The following is a 25999-nucleotide window of genomic DNA, read 5'->3' on the forward strand; positions in this document are numbered from 1 at the left end:
GCTGTGAATCAATGAGGCGCACGTGCTACTCAGAGCAGAGAAATATTTGTTACTTGTTCAAAAAACAAATTAAAAATTTGTAAAGAAAATTTGATTATACAGCAAAGAAAAAGGCAAATTAAGGGGAACTGGAAAAAAGAAAATTATGGCTTTGGGATATGTTAGTTACAAAAAGTAGGGGAAATATACTAAATATGCTGTGCAGTAAATAGATTTTATTCTGCTGCAAGCTGAGTTGCAGCGTGTGTGACCGAGAATGAAGACTAAACGCGAAAAATAGCACTTTCCTCAGTGTATCAAAGAAGCAGAAAAAGCTCTGGATCTTGAAATAGTCTGGGACAAACACAGACATTGATTTATCAGCTAATATTTAAAAGACTACATCTCTTAAAAATACCCTTTCTCCTCTGAAATGCCCATCTCCAACTAAACATATTCGAAACTCTTCCTTTTTATTTCCTATTTATCTCAAAAGAGACGATCTAACTCAGACAGTGACAAGCATACTGAAGAAAGCTTCGGGCAGGCAAAGTTTTCCGTCTTTTCCGAGATGTTGCAGGGAGGGGAAATTCACACAGTGCGCAGGGTCCCGCGTTGTTTTCCGAAGCCAGAAAGCGCCCCTGTGATACTTGAGCCCGAGGACCGTGGTGCCCAACGCGCTGCACCGCGGCCCAGCAGGCACTGTCCTCCTTGTCGTTTCCGGGGACCCCAGGACCCCCGCGGCGGCGCAGAGGCCGGGAGCTCGCGGACCCCACCCGGCCGCGTGCTCACCGTGCGCTCCCGCACGCCTGGCGCGCAGCGCGCGTTCCTTCCCGGCGAGGACGGCGCTGGCGGCGAGGAGCGGCTCCAGGTCCCGGGCCGCCCGTGCGCTCTGCCCAGGCCCAGCGGCTCGCGGGGCGCGGGACGGAAGGGTCGGGCTTTCCGATTCCCGGGTCTGCGGGTCCGGAGGCTCGGGCGGGCGGAGGCGCGGAAATCCCTCCCGGAGCGGGTGGTGCACGGCGTTTGTGCACAGCGGGGGACGCGCGCAGCCAGGCCCGGCTCCACCCCGCGGCCCCGCGCGGGGCCAGGCCCGGCCGAGCACAGCGGGGTCCCGCGGGGGCGGGCCGCGGGCGGGGCCGGGGCAGGTGGAGCCGGGCCTCCCTGCCACTCCCGGCTGGCCCGCGCCTGGCCTCTCCTCCGACTCGGTCCGAGGCGCGGCCCGCGGCTGTGGCGTCTCCCGGGTGGCCGGTGGCTGAAGCGGACCCCAGTGCGGGAGCAGTAAAGGAGCCGAAGATGGGCGAGGACAGGTAGCCGGCTTGCTGTCTTGGCGGCCTGGGGTGCGGGCGGTGCGTTCTGGGCCCCGCTCCGAGCGCGGGCGGCGGCTAAGGTTCTGCACTTGGCCGTGCGGGGCGGCCCCGAGCACGACGTCCTGGGCCCCGGCCCTCAGGGAGGTTGCCCGTGGGGTCGCCTGGGCCGCACCACCTCCTTCTGCCGTGTTTTGCTCTGTGTTGCACGCGCGTGAGATTCATTCTGCTGAAGCTCTGCCGTGGATGCAGCATCCTGCGAATGATGCATTTGGGTTGTTTTTTACATCGTGTCGTCACTGGTAATGAATACGTGTCTATAGAGTGGGAATGTAACCGCAGAGAAGAAGTAATTACTTTCAGTACATTTTGTTCATGGTATTCTGCCTATGTGTGAAATTTTAAACTTCACACAATTGCCTCATCTTTAGTAAAAAAGTGAATTTAGTAAAAAAGTAAATTGTAAGATAAAACAAATAAGTGTGATACCAAGTAAAATGGAGCTTTCCAGGGTAAGGAAAAACATATAAATGTTTAAATCAAATGTTTAAAAAGGAATGTGAAATTTGACTTGGAATCCTCAAAAGTGACTCATAATTTTAAATCACTCATTTTCAATCCACAGAAAGGACTGTAGAAATAAGCATCTTAGGGCTGGGGATGTAGGCTCAGCGGCACAGTCTGCCCAACAAGTGCTAGGTTCTGAGTTCGATTCTCCGTGCCAGATATGGGTTTCTGAATACTGTTTCTCTCTGAAAGGAAGGAGCAGCCCTTAGAAAAACAGCGACTTTGAGCTAGGTTTGGGGCAGGGACAATACAGAATGAATGTTGTAGTACCCTAAACAAGGATGTAGAGTTTGACTGAATATTCAGAATACACAGCAACAGAGGATTGGGGAGTTGGGGTTGTCCGGTTGTCCACTAGCCAAGTTTGGGGTGGTTTGAGCATCAAGAAAATGAATTATTCTGAAACCTAAATACAACTGAGGCCGTAATGATAGTCTAAGAGGTGAAAAACTGAGTGAGAGGTAAAGAAAATAAAAGAACCTTCTTTACTAAAAAGCAAACCTGTATATATCATGCTGGAACCTTCGTTGTAATCACTGATTCAGGCAAGGATTTGATGATGACTGTATCCTAAATCATCAGAGGAATGTTGTTTCTAATGGGCAGAAGGGAAACGTGCTTTTCCAGTTAGAGATTTTACAATTGGCACTTTCATTATGGTGACTGGACTTAGTATCACTGAGGCTGGAATTGACAGTATTAAATTACTCAACACCACATAGATGGTACATTTTCAAAAATATTAACCTGAATCGAATCAAACTTGTAGACTGGTTCTGTCTAAGGGAAATGTAATATGGGCCACATTTGTATTTTAAAAATTTCTAGTACTAACATTAAAAATAAAAGGAAACAGATGAAGTAAATTGTGAAAAATTAAAGTAATAATATATCCAAATTATTTAAACACATAGTCAAAATTATTCATAAGAATGTTTGCATTCTCTTATTTGGGCTAAGTCCTTCAAAGTGTGATTTTTACTGTACAGTTCCATTTGTATTTGGGTATATCCAAGATGTGAGATATGTTATAAAATAACATAGTTTTAAAAAGTATGTTCTTAAGACAATTATTTGATTAAGAAGTATTGAAGATATGTGGAGGATAATGGCAAACAGTGTTGTTTGATTCTGTATTGTTATTATTAGGGCCTAAAGACTTTAAAGTAGAGGTTTTTAAAAAATTAAATAGTTCTTAATAACATGCTTATCACCATTGATTTTAATGTTCTTAAAGCTATGCATTTTAACATGAGGTTGTAGGAAGCATTGGGCTTTGCTAACAGATTACACAATCTGGAGTATCTGTATGCATACAAACATTCTTCATTAGAATGGGGTTTCATGAGTGATTTTCTTCTGTAAAGTATTTCCTGCTGATGGAGCTAAGTGGCAGGGTGAGCGTTCTTATGAAAATATATTTCCATGTGGTGCAGGCTCTCAACCCTTCCAGGTTACAGCTGAACAGTTTGGTAGTCAGAGGACAGATTTGCAGTTTAAATCTTGGTTTTCTTCCAGGAGTGGGATGTTGGACAAGGTAGCTAACTTTTCTCACTCTTCAGTGGTTTTCTTATCTTTAAACGAAGGACAAAGTCTTGCCTTCCATATGAATCATGTGGGAAATTCTTACTTAGGCACTGCTTGGAATATTATGAATATTATTGATACTATTCATTCTCCAAAGTAGCATCTGTTTTAGAGATAAAAACAGAAATGATAATCTGAGAGCAAAATAAACCTCAACTATTTATGGCTATGTCTTCTGTTGCTAGGGTTACTTATACCAGGCCTTCTCTGGATTAGGGTGGGATTCAACCTGAAAATACTCCTGTATGTTTGTCCAACACCACTACACAGCTAGATCTGAGGAAACTGGATTTTTTCTTTAGGAGGCTTTGCTGCTTCTGACCTTACCTATGCTACAGAGCAAAGACAGAGATTACCTTAAATTTTGAATTTAAAAGACTCAGCAAAAAAATAATGCTATTTTCTAAAATAGTCTTTCTTTTCTGCATATGAAATTGTGACTGGTTTGTTCTGGTTAGTTTGTTCTCACATCTAAGATGGAAGCTGCATACAGCGGAGAGCTTGGGTTACTGAGTTAGAGTCACTTGAATCTAGACTCAGAATAACAGCTGGCCTTTTAATGCCTACAAACAGACTTTTCACATTTCACAGACTTTTGGAATTACTCAGATGGTGATTAAGAAAATTTATTTCACAGGAAATGAGTGATTGTCTAAGATAAAAGAAGAAACACTCATTTTAATATGAAATCTTTTCTGATTGTGTTTGTTCACCATAGAGAACTGGGAAATAGGCAAGGCACAAGGAAGAACACTTTTTTTTAGAAATCTCAACATCCAGTGATAACCATGCACATAGATATCTAAGATGCATTTAAGCATACTTGTATTTAACCTTATAAGTTATATCATATTATTAACTATTTTTTACTGAATAGTATAAACATGTTTGTTCTGTCACTAAATATAAGGACTGAATATTAATTTAGTGACTAAAAATTGTGTATCTTTAAAAAGGTTTGTGTAATTCTTTTATTTTTATTTTTTAGTAAAAAGAAGAAGGAAAAGAAACCAGCTGTCAGTGTATTTGCCATGGTGAGTTTTGGATTTGTTCCTTATTCAAAGTATTTTGAAAAGTTAACTTTTCCTCTCCTAGACAAGAAGTATTTCTTAGACAATCTGGTAATGAAATGCAAAGTGATTGGTTAGATTTGGCTTATTTTCAGAGAAATGCTCTTCATAATTTCCACGAGAATGGGATATCTACAGCCACCCTTGCTGGAATAGGTTAAAGTAGTTAGTTATGTTGCCAGGGATGGGAGCCTTACACAGACATTTCCCTGAATGATGGTCTTTGCCATCGGTCAAGCCTGCTATATTGTGTGTCATCTTTAATGGCTCTGTGATCCTGGCAAGTTTGAGATCAAAGTCCTAAGAGCAGATAATAATAATAAAACATAGCAATGGACTATTTATTACCGTGACTTAGCATATACCATTATTTCTCTTTGTTGCGTGGCTAAAATTTGAAAACTGTAACATAATTTTTCATTACATTTTCTGGTTTCATGATGATTATTTAGGTTTTCTTTACTCTTGGAATAAAATAAGGGCTGGGGGTTTAGCTCAGCGGCACAAGTGCCTGCCTAGAAAGCACAAGATTATTAGTTTGATTCCCAGTATCTCCCATCCAAAAAAAGGAACTTGTGGGTATTTTTTAAAGAGGAAAAAAGATAAAAATAACAGTGAAACACAGTTTCAAAACAGATTAGTAGAAGAGTTATAATTAATACAGTGTGTACTGTTGTCTTTTTAGTAGTTACTGAGAGTACAAGATACAGGTATGACATTGTCCAAATAATATTAGCACAGACTTTCAATGAAAGAAACTGGCTGTATAGTAGCTATCTTCACTATCTTGTGTATACAGATATCTTTTCCTTCTTCCCTTTCTTTCTTAACCTTTCCTTCATCACAGTGTCTCTTTTCTATTGAATAATTTCTTCCCATTCACAATATCTTAGTATACATTTTGGATCTTATGTACTCATTCAGCTTCTCACACTAGACGCACAAGACAGAGTTTACACATGGGGGTCTGATTTAGTTCACTTATGAGTGTGATCTCGAATTGTGTCCATTTTAAGGGTATGTTTGCTATTATCTCTAGCTCCCTGAATCTTTATTTCTTTTTCTAAAAACACACAGTGAACTTAGGTGCATTTCTGACTGAACCGCCTCAGGTACTGGTACCTAGAAACTATTGAACCAACTAAGTATTGAAGCATGGCCTTTATATTCACTTATTACCCAGCAAACATTTTTTTAAAACGGGAAGGAAAAGGTGGAATGTCCTGAAAATGGATTTGAACATTTAAAAATAAGCATAGCTGTGGGTGGGACACATGACTCATGGGACTTTTTCGCTGAGCATTCTGCAATTGTTCACAGCCTGTTCACCTTCACGTGCTACTGTTTCTCTACTTATCATCTCTTCTTTGGGATTTGGAAAGATGAGACAGAGGCTCAGACACTCACAGAAAGATTATCTGAATCACCGAAGAACAGAATTGAAGATTTCATTTTTACATTCTTGTGGAAAGAAACTTTTATATTAAAATCAGATTTACCCCTAAATTTAATTTTAGTTTTGTTGTTTTGGCACCAAGACATTTCTATCTTTCGTTTATTTATTTTTAGATATTAATTATAGAGAAAAGTTTTTTTATTTTAAAGAGGAAAAAAATCACAGAAAAATAAAAAATCAATCAAACAAAAAAACCAACAACAATAAAAGCAAAAAGACAATGACAACAAAAAAATAGCAATATGGGATTTAAAACCTAGATGATAGGAATTTAACAATGGTTGTTATATTGCATATTGTTGTCTTCAAAATAGCTGCTCAAGTTACCAGACACAGGCATGCAGGATTGGTCAAACAATATAATTTCTCTTTGAGCAATTTCTTCCCCTTTTATTATATTTGTTGTAACTTTAGAATCTTATTTACTCTTTCAGTGTCTTACACTAGTAAGACAATATGATATTTACTTATTAGTATGGTTTCTAGTTGAATCCATTTACCTATAAAAGCCTCAAGTTTATTGTTCTTTATGGCTGAAAATACTCCATTGTATAAAAATATCACATCTTCTTTATCCAGTCCTTAGTTGATGGGCATTTCAGTTGTTTCCAAGATCTGGCTATCACAAATTGTGCAGCTATAAATGTGGGTGCACATATATTGCTGTGATATGATGTTTTCAGTTTTTATGGGAAAGTACCCAGAAGGGGAATAGTTGGTTAAATGGAATCTGTAATCTTAGTTTTTTGAGGAATCTCCACACTAATTTCCACAGTGGTTGCACTGTGGAACTGTCCACACTCCCATCAACAATGGAAAAGGGTTCCTTTTCCCCGCAACCCCTTCAGCATTTGTTCTTGGTTGATATCTTGATGTTAGCCATTCTTTATGTGGTAAGATGTTATCTCAGTGTTGTTTTAATTTGCATTTCTACAATGATGAATGACATTGAACGTTTTTTCATGTATTTATTTTCATTTATATTTCTTCATCTGAGAATTGTGTATTCATCTCAGATGTCCATTTTTGGATTGGGTCTTTGAACTTGGGGGACCTCATTTTTTTCAGTTTTTTATACATTCTAGATAGAAGTCTTCTGTCTGAATCTGTGTGTTTTCTTTTCACTCGATTGATGATTTCTTTTGATGTATAAAGTTGTCTTTTATAGTTTAATTTTGTTTGCTTTTATACCTATTTCTTTTCCTTCCGTTCTTTTCTTTTTTCTTCTTTTGGGAGTGGTGATGATGCTGGAAACTGAATGTCATACAGGCTGTGTCACCTCCAGCCCTCTATATTAGTTTTTAGTATTTGTAACTTAATTTATAAAAACAACTTAGAATTTTTATATTTACAAAATATAACGGACCTACTTTATAAAGGTAATGCTATCAATATTAAAGAATAAAATATGGAGTTCTAATGTAAAACAATAATGGTGGTATGTGCAAAGAATTATTTTAAGGACTTTATAGTCTTATAGCTTTAAAACTCTATTTGAAGTAGATCCTGTTTTTACAATTCTACTAATGAAGAAACTGAGGCCAGACATGACTTGCCTCAGGACGCAAAGTGGATTCGAGATAGATAGCAGACATTTAAAACCCTTTGATGGAATACTGTACTACTTAGTGATTCTTCCCATCTTTTTCTTGAAGAGTTGACATAGAAAACTGTGAACCCACCTTGTCTCTAAAACCTTTAAACACAGGGCCAGAATCAGGAATTTATATGGTAGAGTGGTCTTGTCAGCAGTGCTAACATTTTCAGTTTCTAGGAACGGTCAGGACCTGTGCATATCAGGGAGCTCTAAGAGCCCCAGGTTCAGTGACTTGCTGAGAGGACTGTGTATGTCTCTGTACGACTCTATATGGCTCTGTCCTCACTGGGAAATGTTTCAATAAGCAACAACTCAGCTCTTCCAAATCTCATTGTCTGTGATACTGCCCAGATAAGATTTATGATTACAAAATAAGAATAAATTCAACTAACAATGATAGAAGCCACATGGAAGGATGTTCAGGAAGCCAGGCACAGGCTCCGAGTCCTGTTCTACAGTAGTTCACCCTGTTTTCCCCAGCAGTAACTTGTAGCAGGAGAAGTTACTGAAGTCTCAGACCCAATGCCTCAGGTTTTTATTGGTGCTGATCATGTTGGCACCTTTTTCCCAGCACCATTTTTCCAGACTGTATCAACGTTCTATCACCAGAAAAATGAAGATGTTCAGCATAAACCACAGCTTGTATAGTTTGTTTACCTTCACTCATGAGACTAATGGTGACTATTCCCAAGTCTGAGTTCTAGGAGACAGCTGAGGGTAATCTTGCACATAGGACTTCCTAAACACTGCAGAACTCTCCTGCACACAATGCCTGGTAGCTTAGTTCTACTCAGACTTTCATTTTAACAAAGTGTTCAAAGAAGAAATAAAGCCCAACTTATTTTTTTGCTAGTTTTTATTTATATCAGGCTTTGTGTAAGCATTTGTAGAAACTCAAAAGTAGAATAAATTTGAAAACAGGAAAAGAAACGGGAATAATGGAAATAAGATTAAACAAAATAAAAGTTGGGCTAACATTCCTGCACAAAATGAACTCCTTAAAGGTTATCTGTGCTTGCCAGAGTTGTGCTGCAGATTCTACTTAACCTCTCCACCTTACATACCTTATTGCAACATCAGTATTTCTTAAGTAGATAATAGCTGTCAGTGTTAAGTACTAAGTGGTTATATATCCTACATGCATTACTTGATTTATCCTCACAATAACCTTGTAATGTAGGTGCTGTTATCCTTGTATTATCCTGATGAAGAAACAGACTCAGAGAAGTTTTGAAATGTGATCAAAGTCATAGAGTCATATAACTAATAAGTAGGCAGGTTCAGGGTCAGATTTTGCCCATTCATGCTTTATTGGGTTTAATTGCTGTAGCTATTTATGACTATTTATGATTGCTTACACTGTTGACTAGAATTAAAGAATTTTTTATTAACACTGTTGTGTTCTGACCACCTGCTCATGGAGGACTTTGCCACCTTCATCCGTATCTACCTTTCCATATTCCTGGTCCTCCTGCCAACTTGAGTTACTTTTATTGTTATATGAAGAACCACTCCAGGACTCTTAACAACTATAGTAATGTTACAGACCTACCTCAATTTGGATCTATTTCTTCTACTGATAATTCTGTTGAAACAGAGGGAACACCTAGTTTTAAAAATGAGTCACTCACTTGTAATTGCCTCCCATCTCCTCTGTCTTCCAAAGGCCTTATATCATTATTATCATCCGTTCTCTTCCCTGTATTTACCTTCTGCTCTGTCATGGGCATGGACAGGTCACGTCTCTTATTTTCCCAATTCCTCCTTGGAGCCCCCACCTAGACACTTTACACAGGAGTTGCCTATGTTTATGTCTTGTTTCATCTTCCAGTTTTTAGATTGTGGTATCTTGCTTCTGTCCATACTACTCTTAAAATTCAGTGGAAGTTTAAAAATTCTTGACTTCTCAGTTACCCTTAACCCTGTTTACCATATTCTTTCTTCTTTTACCTTCTGTGATTTTAGTGTGCTGATTTTTCTCCTAACCTTGGCTTTTTCTTTGAGTTACTTTTGCCTGTGAAACTGAAGTTCCTTGACTCGTTATCAGGAGATAATGATGGTGTTAACATTTCAATAGTTCTACACAGCCTTTTAAAGAATTTTTTGATCCTCACATAACAATCCCTTCTCCTTTGAGTTTCAGTCTGCAGAATTATACAATTTCCTATCCATTTTGAGGGGAAATCTGTATCAGGTTTTTGTTATGCCTTCTTCGTTGAGGACTTTTGGGTGTGATTGCTTCAGCTTCATTCACTGTGCTGCGATTATGGTTCTCCTATTATTTAGTCTCTTCATAGTGTGAAATTCAACATCCTTTGACCTTTTCAGTTGCAACAACTTCAGCCATACTCTTAGTAAATTACACTTGTCAGTGAGGCCGTTGGGTTTATTCCCACAGACAGCTTTTTCTATAAAATCTTAAACTCAGATGTCTCACTCTTTGACCAGAACATTTCATTTTTTCCACCTGTAGCATTCTGGTTTACTATCCTTCTTTTGACGTTGTCTTATCATTTACTTTTGATACTGTAGCAGATACCCAACTAACTTATTTGCCTAAAACAATAAAACTTACTACCTTATGGTTCTAGACTCAGACTTTTTACTGAGTTAAATCAAGCTGACAGCAGGATTTCATTCCTTCTGGAGAAAAGGAGAATCGGTTCCTTCCCTTTTGGAGCTTCTAGAAGGCACTTGCATTCCAAGACCTGTAGTCTCTCTTTGTATTACTCCAGCCTCTTACATCAGCTGTCACATCCCTTAAAGACTCAGAGCCTGTCGGCTTCTTAGAAACATCTTGTGATATTCCGTTGGGTCAACCCGATAACCCATGATGATCTCCCTATCCAAAGATCTTTAATATCTGTAGTCTCTTTTATCATATAAAAACCATAGTTACAAGTGCCTGGGATTAGGGTGGTGACCTGCTTCTTTTGTGTGTGTGTGTGTGTTTTATTGTTCTTCTTACTATTCTTGGTCAAGACTTCACTCTGTCGACCTCTTTCTTCCTAGTATCCCTCCTCTTTTTTTAGTTCTAAACATCTCCCCATAGGACCCATGTGGCATCATTCATTCCCTTTCTCCAAATGTTGGAAAACCATATACTGGTTTTACTTTCCAGTATATGCGAAATTGAGACTAAAACCCAATCTTCTTTCTAAAGCTGTGCAGTATTCTACATAACCTGACCTCTGTCTCATCTGTGAGTTTGTAAATAAGTCCTTCCACTGCTGTGCCACACAGTATCCATTCTGTGTAATTCCTAGACATACCAAAATGATTTCCAACTAAGAACCTTTATATTTGCTCTTCCTTCCTTGAACTCCCTGTCCCCAGGCAATCATAGGACAAATTGCATCCTACCTGTCCCTGAGATCTTTTTTCATTGAGATATTTCTTGATAAACTAGTTGCCTCTGCCTAGCATTATGGAATATGACCCTGTGTGATGTTTCTATTCATTAATATTTAATCACAGTCTGATTTATTGTTCAGGTTTGTCTTCTTTCTGAATGTAAACTCCATCAGGGTACAAAGGGTGTGCCTCGTGTGCCTAGAATAGTACTTGCAACTTTTAATAGGTGCCTAAATATTGAATAGATCTATTTTCTCTTCTGCTGTTAACACTGGAATATGTCTCATAAGGGCAAGGAGCTTTTCTCAGTCACTGTTGTTATCAGTGCCCAGAACCAAGGAGCAGCCTTATTTGGTGTTTATCAGATACTTCTAAAATGTTGAATGAATGGAGTTTATTGACTTTCCTTTGCAAACTGGGCACTTTGGTAACATCATGTTGGTGTCTAGCGTACTGAATGTTGTATAAATCACTTTACTGCCAGAACCCTCTACCTTTCTGCCTTGGGAATCTTTTTCCTTGGGTTTCATCACAGATTAACCTTCCTTTCGTGTGATTCTAGTTCACCTTTTGTCTCTCTCTGATTAACATCTAACCAGATATTTTTCATTCCACTTTTTAAAAAGGAATCCCTCCAGTTATATTTATTCATATGGGTGGATTGCATTTCATGTAAATTAAAACTTTTTCTGTCTTTTTCTTGACTGTGTGAACTTGAAGAGTCTTATTAGTAATTCCATTTGCAAAACCAATGATAGTAATTCTCTGGTTTGTGTCTAGTCTCATTTTAACCTCATGAGAACTGTATAAGGTTTCCTGTATATATGAATATTGCCCTCATCTTACAAATGCAGAAACCAAGGCTAAAGTTTATTAAGAGATATTTTTTCTCCAAAATTGTTTCCTAACAAACTACAGAACTGTGGCATTTAACTGCAGCTCTTGTCCTCCTCAGCATTATATTAACACTTTCCCCAAGTCCTCTTCTCACCCTTTCTCTCCAGAAATCACTCTTGTTTCCAGCCATGAAAATTCTGACTCCTTCCACTTTGTGTGTTTATTTCTGGCAGCTTCCTTATACCTGTATTTACTCTTAGCTCATTCCTTTCAGGACGAGAGGAAGAGACATGAATTTGCCTGTTTGAGAGCCATCTTCTCTTTGCCACGTCTTATGATAAGAATTTCAAACATATTAAGGAATAATAGTAAAATTCACACTCATAGCCATCATTTGTATCTAATAATTAACATTTTGCTAAATGTTACATTGGAAATTATTTATTTCATAATATTTCATTCCAAACTAATTCATTTGCTATCTCTCAAAATTTTTACTGTAAAACATTGTTCTTTAAAACATATTGGGAGGGCTAGGGATTTAGCTCAGTAGTATTAGTGCCTGCCTGGCAAGCTCAAGGTCATGAGTTCAATCCCTGGTACCAAAATAAATAAATAAAATATATTGGGATGATCATATTCAACAAAATGAAGAATAATTTTTTAATGTTATACAGTGTTCCATTTATATTTAGATATCTCAGCTTATCACCAAAACTTGTTACTTACAGTTGATTTGTTCAAAACAGAATCCAGTCAGTGATATCTTTTGAATATTTTGTCTCCTGAGCATACAACAGTCTCATCCTCATTGTAAATACTGTTGCAAATTGATGTACTAGTCGTTCTGTGGTGTCTGTTCTGCTGGACATGTTTGATTGCCTTGTGGATGTCATTGAATTATATAAGAGAAGCACTAAATTTCTCCCAAATGGCCCTGAATTCATTCTTCTTGCTGTGTTCTTTTCCCATCACTTTGCGGATTCAGAGAAGCCTTTCCTTCCCTCTTGTGACCTGCCTGCAATTAAAGAAGTCAGAAGATCTGCACTGGTCAATTGTTATGGCCAGATTCTAGCTTCTCAGGAAGAATATTCCTTGGCATGTGTCCAACTCATTTTTTCCACTCCTTCCTCACATTAAGGCCTGATTATATTAAAATCATTTTATATTTATGCTAATCCCACTGGGAAGCAGATTTTTAAGCCAAGACAGTTCCTTGAAATGACAAAAGTTTTCTTCAATTGGGTCCCAAGAGAGGCCTGTGATATTAAGTTTGTTCCTATGGGATGGGAAGTAACTATTACTCTTAGAAACCAGGACAGCCAATACACGTACTGCATTTCTACTCTACTTCCATGAAAGCCTTTTAGAATTCTCATTGGACATTATGCAAGAAAAAGAGACAGATTAAATTCATTATGAAAAATTAGTCCAGAGCATACTCCTAAGATAGCAGGAAATGCCTGAAATCGTGGAGAGAACTGAACATATCCATTATGTCGTTTTCGTATTTACCTACCTGTTCTAAATTCTAATGCATAAATCAGTCAAAAACAAAGCAAATACAAAGCACTGTATTCAAAATTTATAAATATGTGTTTGGACTTACTTGTTCTTACTCTCTCTCTGTCTCTCTGTCTCTGTCTTTGTCTTTCTCTTACTAGAAAAATAAACTATCCTTTCTGTTGAAGTACTTTACCAAAGGCAGAGGGTAGCTTACACTGAAGTGGTAACATGATAATGTGAAAAGTGTTTGGATTTTGAAATATTTTGAAGAAAGAGTGAACCATCTGTGAAACTATACTGATTGTACCTGTGATGTCTTTTCTTTCTAAGTTTCGCTATGCAAGTAGGCTGGACAGGTTGTACATGGTGCTGGGGACTCTGGCTGCTGTTATCCATGGAACTGCGCTTCCTCTCATGATGCTGGTGTTTGGAGACATGACAGACAGCTTTTCAAATGCAGGAAGCAGTATTTCATCAAACATTACTAATCAAAGTAAGTTTGTTTGTTGTGCTGATTTTATTGGGAATGTGCAGGAAAAAACTTTGACTGATATGGTGGGGACTCAAATAGGTGAGAACTGTGGAAGTTTTCCTCTGATCACCATTGTTCCTGCTTACCTGCTGGGAATATGTCCTGAGATCGCAGGAAATGCCTGAAACCATGGAGAGAACTGAATGTATCTACTATGTTTTTTCCCTCATACATATCTGTAATTCTAATATGTAAATCAGTCACAGAAATATTAACAATAAATAATAATAAAATATAATAGTATACTGTATTCGAAATTCTGTAAATATGTGTTTAAACTTATTGTTCTCTTTCTCTCTTATCTCTTTTTCTCTCTCTGAAGATATTTTATTGTATTGTCCTTTCCCTCCTTTTAGTAAGATGATGTACTACTGTACTGCACAGATAGCAGAAGCCATAGAAAATGACATTGTGGGTAAGAAGGCACTGGTACCCTTCAAGTTTCTTATGAAGTAGGAAGCAAGACACTGGGCTGATGAATGGGCCATACAGCATCCCTCTAAGAAGTGGGAAAGTGTGTGGATTACTGAAATGATTTGAGTGTAACAGACACACTTGCACGTCTACTATATAAAGACACAGAAGATACCATCTATGAACCAGGAACTAGGCTCTCATCAGATATCAAGTCTGTCTTGATCTTGGCTTCCCAGCCTCCAGAACTGTGAAAGTAAATTTCGTTTATAATCCATCTAGTCCACTATTGTTTTTTATAGCAGCCCAAGTGTATTAAGACTGATAGTAACTTGTCTTTGTTACCCAACAGCATGTCATAGTTGCCAGCAGGTAATCTAGTTTTTGAAAGTTGGGGTCATACCTATAGTTACTCAGTACCTATGTTAGGTGTAAATAAACAGAGTTTCCATAGTTGCTAGATTACCAGTATTTGCCTTTTATGGAGGATTGAAGCAGACAGGCTTGACTGTTAGCCCCAGCCTGATTTGGCTCGATTTGGCCTTCTGTTGCTTTTTACATTGCCTATAAGTTACAAATAATTCATACATCCTTAAATTACTGAAAAAGAATCAAAAATATTTGCAGATGTATGAAAATGGTACAATATTTAGTTTTCAGTTTTAAGGAAACAATCACTGTTACAGTTTGGGTCTGTTACAGTTTGAGCTCCCACACGCTCAAGCAAGGCTTCTGAAAGGTAAGTCGATTGCTGGTTATTCATCCTCTGGTGAGTTCAGGGCCTAGTGTGCTGTTAAGAGGTGGGGCCTGATTAGAGATCAGCTGCTTGGGGCCTGCCATGGAAAGGTGTGTTTTCTTCCAGGTTTCCTTCATGTAATCTTCCTCCTGGCTTCCTTCTCCCATGTCCTCCCACCATACTGTTTCTGCCCCTACCACATCTTCCCACCATGCTGTTTCTGTCTTGGAGCCAGCAGACCATGAGCCAAAATAAACCTTTCCTGTTCTAAGTTTTGTGTTTCAGGTGTTTTTGATTGTTTCTTTGTTTGTTTTTTTCCTCAGAGACAATAAAGATGACTAACACAGCCACACTTAGTTGCTTTCATGTTGTCTGTGGTTGCTACCATGTCAAAGTGACACTCTAGTTGTGATGGTGTAGAAAAAAACAGTATCAAATCAAATGGGTGACTCTGTACCCTGTACCAACAAGTTAGAAGGCAACTTTTATTATGCTAGCAGGCTGGTGGGAATCAGTTCCAAATCACTAGCTCTGGGTCAGTTTAGAGTTCAGTTTAAATACAGTTTACAAGCAGGAAGTACAAGGCTGATGGCAAGTTAATTCATGATTGAATCAAGTCATATGTTCAAGCAAGCTAGTTTTAAGTAGATTTACTGAAAAGGAATTGTTTATCATAAAGTAGGAACATTCTGCGAATGAGGGGAGGGGATATGAGTGCCCAAAGTAGAATTAAATATGTCCTTGACTATACTAGTCTGTCTCAGACATGGAAGTCCTTGAAATGAGTTGGAAAAACTGTATTTTTCTAAGTAGGTATTGTAGTTGATACATTGTGTCAACTTGAGAAGTCTAGAAGCTTAACTAAGTGACTCAGTAGCTCTACATCCTGTGGTGTGGAGGACAAGCCATTACTGCTCTAGGATGTTGTTCATTGTGTCAATCTGAGAACATCAGAAGTTTAAGTGATTCAGCAGAGGGTTAGGGGCCTTCCTTGGTAACAGCCTCAGCCTGTGCAAGAGGAGGCACACAAAGGGTGTGAGTGCTGTGTCCATCCAAGAGGCATAACCTGCTTACAGTATAAGAGATGTGAAGAGGCTTACTCTGCACTGCCAGCTCCCCCTTGCGCTGGCTGTTTTTGCTGGCTTTTGCCTTGAAGTACTGCCCTGGTGCCATGCCACCCTGCCTAGGAACCAGCTGATTATGGACTGAAGCCTCCACAAGCAATAAGCTAAATAAACCTTTGCTTCCTTTATTTTGGGTGTTGAGTATTTTGTTCCAGAAATGAGAGAAAAGTAACCAAGCTAGTAGGGAAAAAACACAAGCATTGCAGCTGGACATAAAGCAGATCCAGTGCATTATCAGGGAAAAGCAGCCAGACACAGATAGTCAAGGCTGACTGAATAGGTTAACTATAGGACAGGCAGCATGGTTACATGTGGTGTCATCACAAGCTACTAATTGATTTCTAACTTTTACTATGAAATGTCTGTGAGTTTACTATTCTATAATTGTGTCTCCTCTTGCTGATTCTTCCATAAGGGGCCTGGCGTCTTTCCTCTCCTTTCTCAAAAATATTTCTGCCCCACAGCCCTAATCACACACTTCTACTTCATTTCATGCTTCCACTTCAAAGATCAGCACCTTGTTCTACTTATAGACAGATAGTAACATTTAAGCTTTGAAGACTCAGAATGTGGTAACCTTGTTTGATCAGCATCTTCCTCTGCACAACATAAATATCTTCTTGTAACAAGTGAAACAAATATTTAGAAAATTACATTTGATGACCTTCCCACTGCAATTCTCACTGCTACCCCCCTGCTTGTTTTATATCTTTCTTCACCTTTCCACAGGCAGCATGCTGCCTCTACCTTAATTTTTACTCTTAGAACAAAGAATATGCTCTCACTACCATGCTCAGCTGCAGAAACTGCTTGGATGGGAGGAGGGTTGGGTGGGATCACGTGAATCATCAAAATGTGATGCTGCAGCTGGAGATTTAGCTCAGCAGCATAAGCACCTGCCTTGCAAGCTAGTGGTCATGAGTTCAAACCCCAGTACAGATAAAAAGATTTTTAAAAAATATAAAAAAAAAATGTGATGCTGGTTCCATAGAAGACAGAAGACATGCTACGTGTGGCTTCTAGAGGAAAAAACTAGCCTACAGCTATCCTCAGATCTTTTTGCCCTGGTTAGGCAGAACTTTCTTACCTCTGTGTAGTGTTAACTAGACATCATAGCTTCCTTATTGGGGTCATATTCCTTACAAAAGGAGAAACTTGTCCTAAAGGCCTGAGCACTTCACAGTAAACACAGGCTTTAGCTAGACAGCTCTACAAAGAGATAAGTGGGCCCACCCCTGTTGGTGCCACTGTAAACCACTTTTGGCTTTCTCATCTTCTGATGCCTTCCTTGGCTGTCTCACACAGACTTTGTCCTATTTCCTTCTGGGCTTGATTTCTTAACACCCTAATACTTTTTCTCCTTAGCTTTTGATAGAATTTGCAGCTTTTACCGTAAAATCTGGTGATGGGTACTGAGACATAAGGACTTCTCTAGGCCACCCCATTTTTATGAACAAAGCCTGACCACTGAGGATTTTCTGCAGTATTCTGTGAGTTATCATCTTCCTTATATGCCTGATCACTATCTAGATATGGCCGTTGTGGTTTTAGATGAACTTATATTGAACATGGCAGTCAATTTGGGCACAAATATAGAAGTGGCACTGAATTATATAGTGCTCTAACTGTAATCTTTTAGTTACAATGAATAGAGACTTTGCAGTACTTGAGTTGGAATGTTAAACCTTCTGGCATAGTATAGGGAGAAAGGTGGTAATAACTAAAAGTGAAATTTATTGAGCATTATTGTGTGTTGGACACTGTTCTCAGTGCTTTTCTTATATTAACTCATTTAATATTTCATTAATAGGCATTGATATGTTAGTATATATATTTTACAAATGAAGATAGAATCTTGAGAGATTAAGTAAATTTACATTATCTGAGGCTACACAGTAAACAGTAGAGTTGGGCAGACTAGTACTGAGTTCATATGCTGAAGATTTAGAGAAGCATTTAGAGAGGAAGAAACTGAGGATAACATACTAATTCGGAAATTAAAGGACAGATTGGGAGTATCTGCCATGTTCAAAGACTCCTTTAAAATGAACACTTGAGCATTCATTTTCCCTAATGATTCAATATGTCACATCCACATTGATAGCTTTTTTTTTTCTCCCTATGTATGTTATGGTTGGTTCTGCTTACTTCCTTTCAGACTGTGGGTAGAACAATAGAGAAAACATTCAAATTGTAGTATGCATTAATAATGCAGATAAATATGTATAATAACTTACCAACTTCCTTGGTATGAAAATGGAAGTAATTTTTATCACTTTTACTTTCATTGCTCTAAAACTCAAGAGGAACATGAAAACTATTTGTGAAAAGCCAGCTCTCAAAATAGTATAACGCAGAGCATATAGTTTAGTATCCCTTATGAAACACATGTTAGATTTTGGAAATTTTAAGTTTTGGAATGTTTACATAAATATAACAAATTATTTTAGGGGTGTTGCTGAAGTTTAAACCAGAAAGTTATTTATATTTCATGTATGATTTATAAATATAACCTGAAAATACTTTATAAAATATTTTTAATTATTTTCTATGTACTGTACAAAGTTTTATGCAGTTGAATTTTCTGCCAGTGGCATCATGTCAGCTCTCAACAAGTCTTGGAATTGGGAGCATTTTGGCATTTGGAATTTTGGAATGGAAACATTCAGCTTGTCTGTATGTTCTGATGCTTAAACTATGAGCATATAAATCTGGTGTAGCTCTTATATACGTGTGAAGCCTGATGTTGTAAGTATGCACAGTCTCCAGGACAGCATCCTGACACAGTCACACAAATTGTAAGGTAATATTGAAACCTTCATTTTCACTCATTTGCTCAAGCTTTCCTTTACCATTAAGCATTTCACTGGAAAAGTTGCTAAAAATAAATACTTTATCAATCATAAAGTATTTCAAAGTATATTTTATTTTGGCAGTAAATTTTTAAACTTTACATTTAAAGAAACTAGGTCTTGTTTTGTGAATAATGTGAAAGTATAGTAAGATTTTGGGAGTGAGGATTGTTTGGAGACTGCTGTAAAAAATAACAAAAAAGTAGATTACTGAAAATATAGTCTCTATAATCCATTATAAAATCAGCAAAAACAAACAGAAGTGATGATACACAGCATCTAACCCATCCTAGGTACTTAAGAAATGGGTTGAATAACTGCAAGACTGAATCATAGAATTCTGTAAGAAACCTAGACAGTATCTGGCCCTGATTCATCATTTTATATATGAAGGAACCATAGCTAGAAAATTGCACACTGTAGCCATGGTGAATTAGCTGGCTAGATGACAGAGCTGAGTTCCTGGGCTAGGAATCTTGCCATTAAATAGTTATTACTCTAAAGTTATTTCGTTCATTTGCGGCTCACTTGGTTTATTTCTGCTTTTTGCATGGGGAAAATGACATTAGGGAAAAGGGGGAAGCACTTGGGGGGAAATCTTTCTAGACATTTCAGTATTACTGCCTTGTCACATGAGGACTGGAGCCTGAAAGTGAAAGAATTTCCTGTTGGAGCAGAAATTTAATGAGGTTTGAAAAAGTAGCTGTGATTGTCTGTCTACAACAGTGCCAGCCCTAAGGCCCTGTGGAAGATGGTTTGAAAATCATTGTAACCTAACCTCAGTCAGCCAGGGAAGATATCTCCAATCACATACTTTTTAATTTATTTTCTTCAGAGCTCAGAAGTTAAAATTAGTTAACCAACCAAGATACACAGGTCACATTAAAATGTGACAATGTGATCTCTGAATGGTCTGCAGTGTTTACTTACAGTGTCTCATAGTTTAGTTCCTTTGAATTCTTGGTTGAGTTTAGCAAACTTACTGAGTAGAATGGTCCTATGAGTCTGTTTTTAATCTTTTGTGAGATATTTATATAGAGAAAGAGGAATGTTTGGATGGGACATCTTGATGAATGGTCTGGTATGTGTGGTGTCTCTGAACCACTTGTTGGGCTTTGGGACAGGCTAGGTTACAGCATGGAGAATGGGCTGAGACATGGAGTGTGCACAGATAAACTTAACACAGTCCAATTTTCTTAGAATTCACAAGGGTGAGAGTGAGAGAAGACAGATACAGTCAGTCATATTTTTCTTGTAGGATTGATTTGGTTATTAGAATCATGTGTTAATTAGTATGGAAATCTATGATAAGGCAAGTCACTCTCCTAAGGATAAGCCCTTGAGAAAAGGTAAAGTTTTACCTCATTTATGGAGGACTGTTTTCCAGGTGAAAAAATTTGGTGAAGGATGTTCAGACAGAGAGGAATGAATGAAGTGTGGGAGGAAGAGGGTGGGTGGAGAGAATGTTTAGAGAACTGCAAACCCCTCTGCAAGTTTAGCGATGGTGCTCCATGGAGAAGGAGAAAGCTAAACAAGATGGGGTGAGGCAATGGGAGTACAGGCTGGAAAGCTGCATAGTGAGTGTGTTATGTCAGAACCCGAGTGTTAAGAATGTCATTTGTATATAACAACATAATTGCAGTTTTGAGTCCGTCATTAGCAAATATGGCAGAAATCCAGTGTCAGTTGTCTTAAGGTAGCCTTTACTTCCCCTTAAGAAAGGCCAGAAAAGCCAGTGTGATTTCAGATGTGTGAGATGGCCAGGGGTTCAGCATGACCTACCAAGCACTTCTGTCATATTCTGTGGTTCCCTATTCTCAGGATCCTTGTGATATATAGGAATGAAACTCCTGACCTACTATGTCCGGTGCGAGTTCATGTACTCTAAAATTGAAGAATGAAATTTAGGAACGATAGAGGTGAAGAACAGAATATATTTATTGAGAGAAAGAAAACTTCTATCTGAGAGAGAGACAGAGGGGATCCCAAGTGGGTTGCCAAGGACTCTGTTTTTTCCAGGAACTTTTATAGAGTAAACTTATGATGTTAGATAGGTCAAAGGTGAAGAAAAATGGGAATTTTCAAGGTGGGCATAAGGCAGTACAGAACTGTGGTCAACCAAATAAGATTAATTGCTCAGGTAAAACTGATTAAATTAGGAGCAAATGGGTGCTTCTCAGGATGATAGAGAACTATTTGGACAGTGGATCTTTAGGATGTGGCTGTATTTGCTTTGCCTTCTGCCTTGAGATTTGGTCCACAGTAAAAGGTGATTGTCTCTTGCAAGGCTTCAAGGTATCTGAACTTCTGCTCTGGCTCCTTTGTGGGCCAAGCCTTTTCTGACTGCCTATAATATTTCTAACTAACAGCTGCCTATAACACTTGGGACTATTCTGTACCTTTTGCATTTCTCTATATGCAAGGAGGCTCTGGGTTGCTATCCTGAGGCTTTCTTCTCTACACACTTTGTAAAAATTCCTTTTCTGAGGTCCCCTCTTGGGTCTCTTTACATAGCAAAAGACAGGTTTCTTAGGCACTTTCTTATCCCTGAGACACAACTGAATTCCACAACTTAAAGGAAACCTACAATTTATTTTGGCTAATGTTTTAGAAGTTTCAGTCTTTGTGTGGTTGGCTACATGGTAGAAGGGTCTGGGTGAAACAAAACTCACCTCATGGAAGCAGAGTGAGAAGGGAGGATCCCCCTAGGGAAATGTGCCTTCCAGGTGATGCCCAGAGTGACTGTCACTTCCCAGCACCCAGCTAGGTATTTCCCCCGTGTCCAGGCAGCTTCTACAGATCTTGTCTCTATGCAGGACATCCGGATATAAATCATAACAAGAAACTTCTGTTTCCTGAACCATCCCCTACCCATGCTGTTGTCAGTCGTCAGCTGAGTGTCTTTTTTATAGCATGAGGAAAATATTTTTTCAGTCTAAAAAGGGGGAGCTTAGCCTTATGAAACTTAAGCAAAATATTTTTGCATGCTTGAGTTCTTCTCCATCCTGAAAGGTGGTAGGCTTTGAATACACAAGAGGCAAGAAGAAACCCACACACCCTTTCCTTTTATGCCACAGTAGCTCTCAGCAGAGTGCTGTGGCCACTGGAGTGAGGAGGAAGGTGTGGAGAAGGATGCATCTGAGAAGTCCTTGGCTGATCTTTTAAAAGTATTACCCTGTCACAAGTGTATTGTGGCCAGATTGTAAAATGAACACTATGAAATGTTATGTTTGGTATTTTATACTTTTTGTAGTGTGAGCTGTCATTGAAGATTACAAAGGAAAATGATAAGATTTTCATTGGCTCCAAAATTAAAATGTGGTGAGAAAACAGAGCTGTGTGAAGTAAGCAGTCAGAGGCTTTTGTTAAAGCAGAGACCGAGATGATGGGAACCTGAACCACAGCATTAACTATGAAAAAGGACATTAACTAGATGTAGATTGGGGTTCACTGAAATTGTAAAAGTGGTTATAGTCACCCTGGGAGCATGAATAGAATTCTGGAAAAACAAAACAAAACAACTGGCTCGTTAGGAGATGGCAAAATAAAGAACAAGAACCAGGATGATTAGGTTTTAGGTGCCAGAAGATGAGAAACTAGTCAAAGTCTAACAAATATTATATTAGAATAAACTTATCTACATTTAAATTTCCATCCTGATCATTTGCTTGGTACTGATTCATACCTCAGAGAGTTTCTAGCTTCTACAACCGAAAACAAGATTAATTTTAAACATTGTTCAAATGTCTTTCTCAAAGTAGGTTTCAGCAGTGGCCTTTGAAAGTTATGCAAATAAAATGTTCCTGGGCTGTACTATCTCTAAGATCATTTCAGCTTGAAAGTTTTGATTTTATGAGAGTACATCCAGAGGTAAGAATTTTGAGAGGTCTTCATAAAGAGAGTAATATCACTGGGACCAATAGCTTTTACTTACTGAAGGCTGATTAGGGAAAAATGTTGAAGTAAAATTAAAAGAAACAGCAGTAAACTTGCCTTTTTATTTTAAGGAGAAAAGCAATGAAAACAATTATAGGAAATTTCAAAACAAGATGATGGGAGATTAACAATGGCTAATAAATTGCATATTGTTATCTTCAAAGTAGTTGCTCAGATTACAAGATATAGGCATGAAAAATTGATCAGGCAATACAAGCACAAACCATTCTTTTTAATGAACTAATAGAGAGTAGTGGTGTAATTATCTTAGCTATCTCGTATTCTTTTCCTTTTTTTCTTTTCTCCTTTCTCCAATATCAGTTATTCTTTCCTTTTGAGCAGTTTCTTTCCCTTTTACAATATCTATTGTACATTTTGGTTATTATTTACTCTTTCAGTTTCTTACACTGGGGAGACAATGCAATGTTTACACGCGTGAGGCTGATTTATTTCACTTATGAGTATAGTCTTAAACTGCATCCATTTACCTATAAAAGCCTTGAGATTGTCCTTCTTTAAAGCTGGGTAGTACTCCATTGCATAAAAATACCACATCTTTTTATCCTTTCCTTGGTTGATGGGCATTTGGGTTGTTTCTAAGATTTAGCTATTGTAAATTGTGCTGCTATAAACATGGATGGACATATATCTCTGTGGTATGATGCTTTTAATTCATCAGGGGAAATACCCAGAAGGGGAATAGATGGGTCAAATGGGACCTCTAATCTTAGTTTTTTAAGGAATCTCCACACTGATTTCTATAGTGGTTGTCTCAGTCTCCACTCCCGCCAATAGTGGAGAAGGATTCCTTTTTCCACACCCCATAGGATTTGTTCTTCATTGATTTCTTGATAATAGCCATTCTTTCTGGGGTGAGATGAAATCTCAGTGTTGCTTTATTTTGGATTTCTTGGATGACCAATGATGTTGAACATTTTTTCATATATTTATTGTTCATTTGTATTTCTTCATGTGGGAATTGTATATTCATCTCAGATGCCGATTTTTGGATTCAGTCTTTGAATTTTGGGAGTCTCATTTTTTTCAATTCTTTATATGTTCTAGATAGAAATCCTTTGTCTAAGGGACAGTTGTCTAAAACTTTTTCCCATTCTGTGGATTTTATTCTCACTCTGTTGGTGATTTCTTTTTTTGTTAATTTTATTTAAAGATAGGTAAAAAATGTAAATCCAGAACAAAGGGTAGCAACAATACAGATTTTTAAAAAACCCCAAGAAATCACTAGTTGATAAATTACATACTGTCATCTTAGAAATAGTTGTTCAAGTTACAAAATTAAAGCATACAAAATGGACATTCAGACAATGAGACTGCAAACAGTTCTGCTCAATGATTGTTGGTGATTTCTTTTGCTGTGAAAAAACTGTTTAATAAGATGAGTTCTTGATTCTTTGAAGTACTTTCTTTACAGTTTGGATTTTGTTCATGAATTCACTGTCTACCCCTGTGTCTTCAAGATTTCCACCTAATTTCTCTTCCAATAGATTTAGTAAAATTTCTTTTTTATGAAGAAAGCTGTGTACGTGGTATAATTATATACATGAACACAAAGGAGCCAACTTTGACCTTGAATTTTTGTTTAATTTTTAATCTGTAAGAAAATGCTTCTAAATACAGATACCACCATTGTCAAATCTTTAGAATTGAAAAAGTTTGTACACATTACATCCCTAATGTGAAAAATCCAATACTTGAAATGTCCCCAAATTGGAAACTTTTTGAATGTCATTGTTCATTGTGGTTTTTTTTTTAAATTAGGGATATTTAACTGGTAACATCCATGTAAATATTTCAAGATCTGCAAAATCCCATAGTCAGAAAAAAACACTTCTTGCCCCAAGCATATTAGTTAAAGAGTATTCTATCTATTGTAGCAATACACAGAAAAAGTGTTCAGTTAGACTTGAAAATTGGTCTAGATTTGAACCTCATCTGTCTGTATTTTTGAAAATATGAAACATAAGATTTTTATGGGTTTAAATAAAAATCAACTTTGAAAAATTCATGATTATATAGGCCAAATATGAAGCAAATTTCTATGTGTTTTCTGTGTCTGTATTTCTTTATTGTTCTTTGATTTATGTCTTAATCTAGAATTTAATTTTCCTAAGGATCTGAACTTGGTCTGGTCTTCCATTTCTTCTTTATCTGCCATCTTGACCTTACAGATAAGGAGAGATGATTTTTTTCTTTTCTTAATTTAGTTTTATATCCTATTTAGATAAAAACTCTGAAATATTTATTTCTGAACTCTTAGAACTGGATACCCACAGTCTGAACATTTATTGATTATCTTCCATTAAATGTCCCAGACAGTAAAAAATACAAATGTTCTAGATAGTTTAGTTATTAGTTCATAATAACTTTCTTTTATCTATTGAGTCCAGCTTTTTTTTTTTTTTTTTTTTTTTTTTTGCTGACTCCAAATGCTTGTGCTTCATGTTTTGACTACTTTTCATGCTTACTCTGCTTGTGTTCAATTAGGTGCCAGTTACTATAGCTTCTTCCTCTGTAAATCCAGTGAGTATTTTCCATTCTTACTCAGATCTTCTATGCTACGTGATGACAGTAACTCAGGTTCCTTAGTCTTTTGATTCTGTTTAGTCTTGTAGATTGCTGGCAACTAAACCTTCCTGGACTGTACTTCTATCTATATCCATTTTAGCTCAAAATCTGTGCAAGTCTGCTTGTTTTTTTTTTTTTTCCTCATTCACCGTAACAGCCTGATTCAGACTCTCTTTTTGGCCACATAAATTTACTCATATCCATAAAATACTTCCTGGGCCCAGCAAAATCAGCTCACACGTTCTTCAAATAGGCTTTAGATTTCTGTCCGTAGTGGTATTGTTGCTAGAATTCCTTTCCCCCTTTTCCATACCTGTGCAGATCAGAACAAGAAGCTCTTGCACTATAATCTAACTATTTTACAGTGACTACAAGGTTTAGATTATGCCTCCCTGGCAGTCATGATTGTGATGCATCATCTATAAACTATTTACCATATTATTTATGTATGTTCATGAGGTGTTTAATGTAGGATTTTCTGTAACAGTAAATTATTGGAAACTATTAAAATAGATGCACTTGAGAAAATACATAGATACATACACTGGTGTGGAAATTTTTT

At 37.7% G+C, this 25999-nt stretch overlaps 1 protein-coding gene across 2 annotated transcripts in view; it reads left to right on the top strand.

Moving 5' to 3' along the window:
- The first annotated feature begins 642 nt into the window (after positions 1-642).
- LOC100732684 (ATP-dependent translocase ABCB1) overlaps positions 643-25999 on the top strand; it is a 101918-nt gene continuing 76561 nt past the window's right edge. Inside the window, exons 1-3 of one of the 2 annotated variants that reach the window (XM_063243398.1) lie at positions 643-1286; positions 4426-4471; positions 13588-13750. In XM_063243398.1, coding sequence (XP_063099468.1) covers positions 1273-1286; positions 4426-4471; positions 13588-13750 — 223 coding nt within the window. In that variant the 5' untranslated portion in view covers positions 643-1272. Of the gene's footprint in view, positions 1287-4425; positions 4472-13587; positions 13751-25999 lie in introns of those variants that run through there. The other variant, XM_063243408.1, reaches the window with a different exon arrangement.

This window comes from Cavia porcellus, unplaced genomic scaffold (assembly GCF_034190915.1).
Source record: "Cavia porcellus strain 051 isolate PalLab524CR breed Dunkin Hartley unplaced genomic scaffold, mCavPor4.1 scaffold_2, whole genome shotgun sequence".
NCBI lineage: Eukaryota > Metazoa > Chordata > Mammalia > Rodentia > Caviidae > Cavia > Cavia porcellus.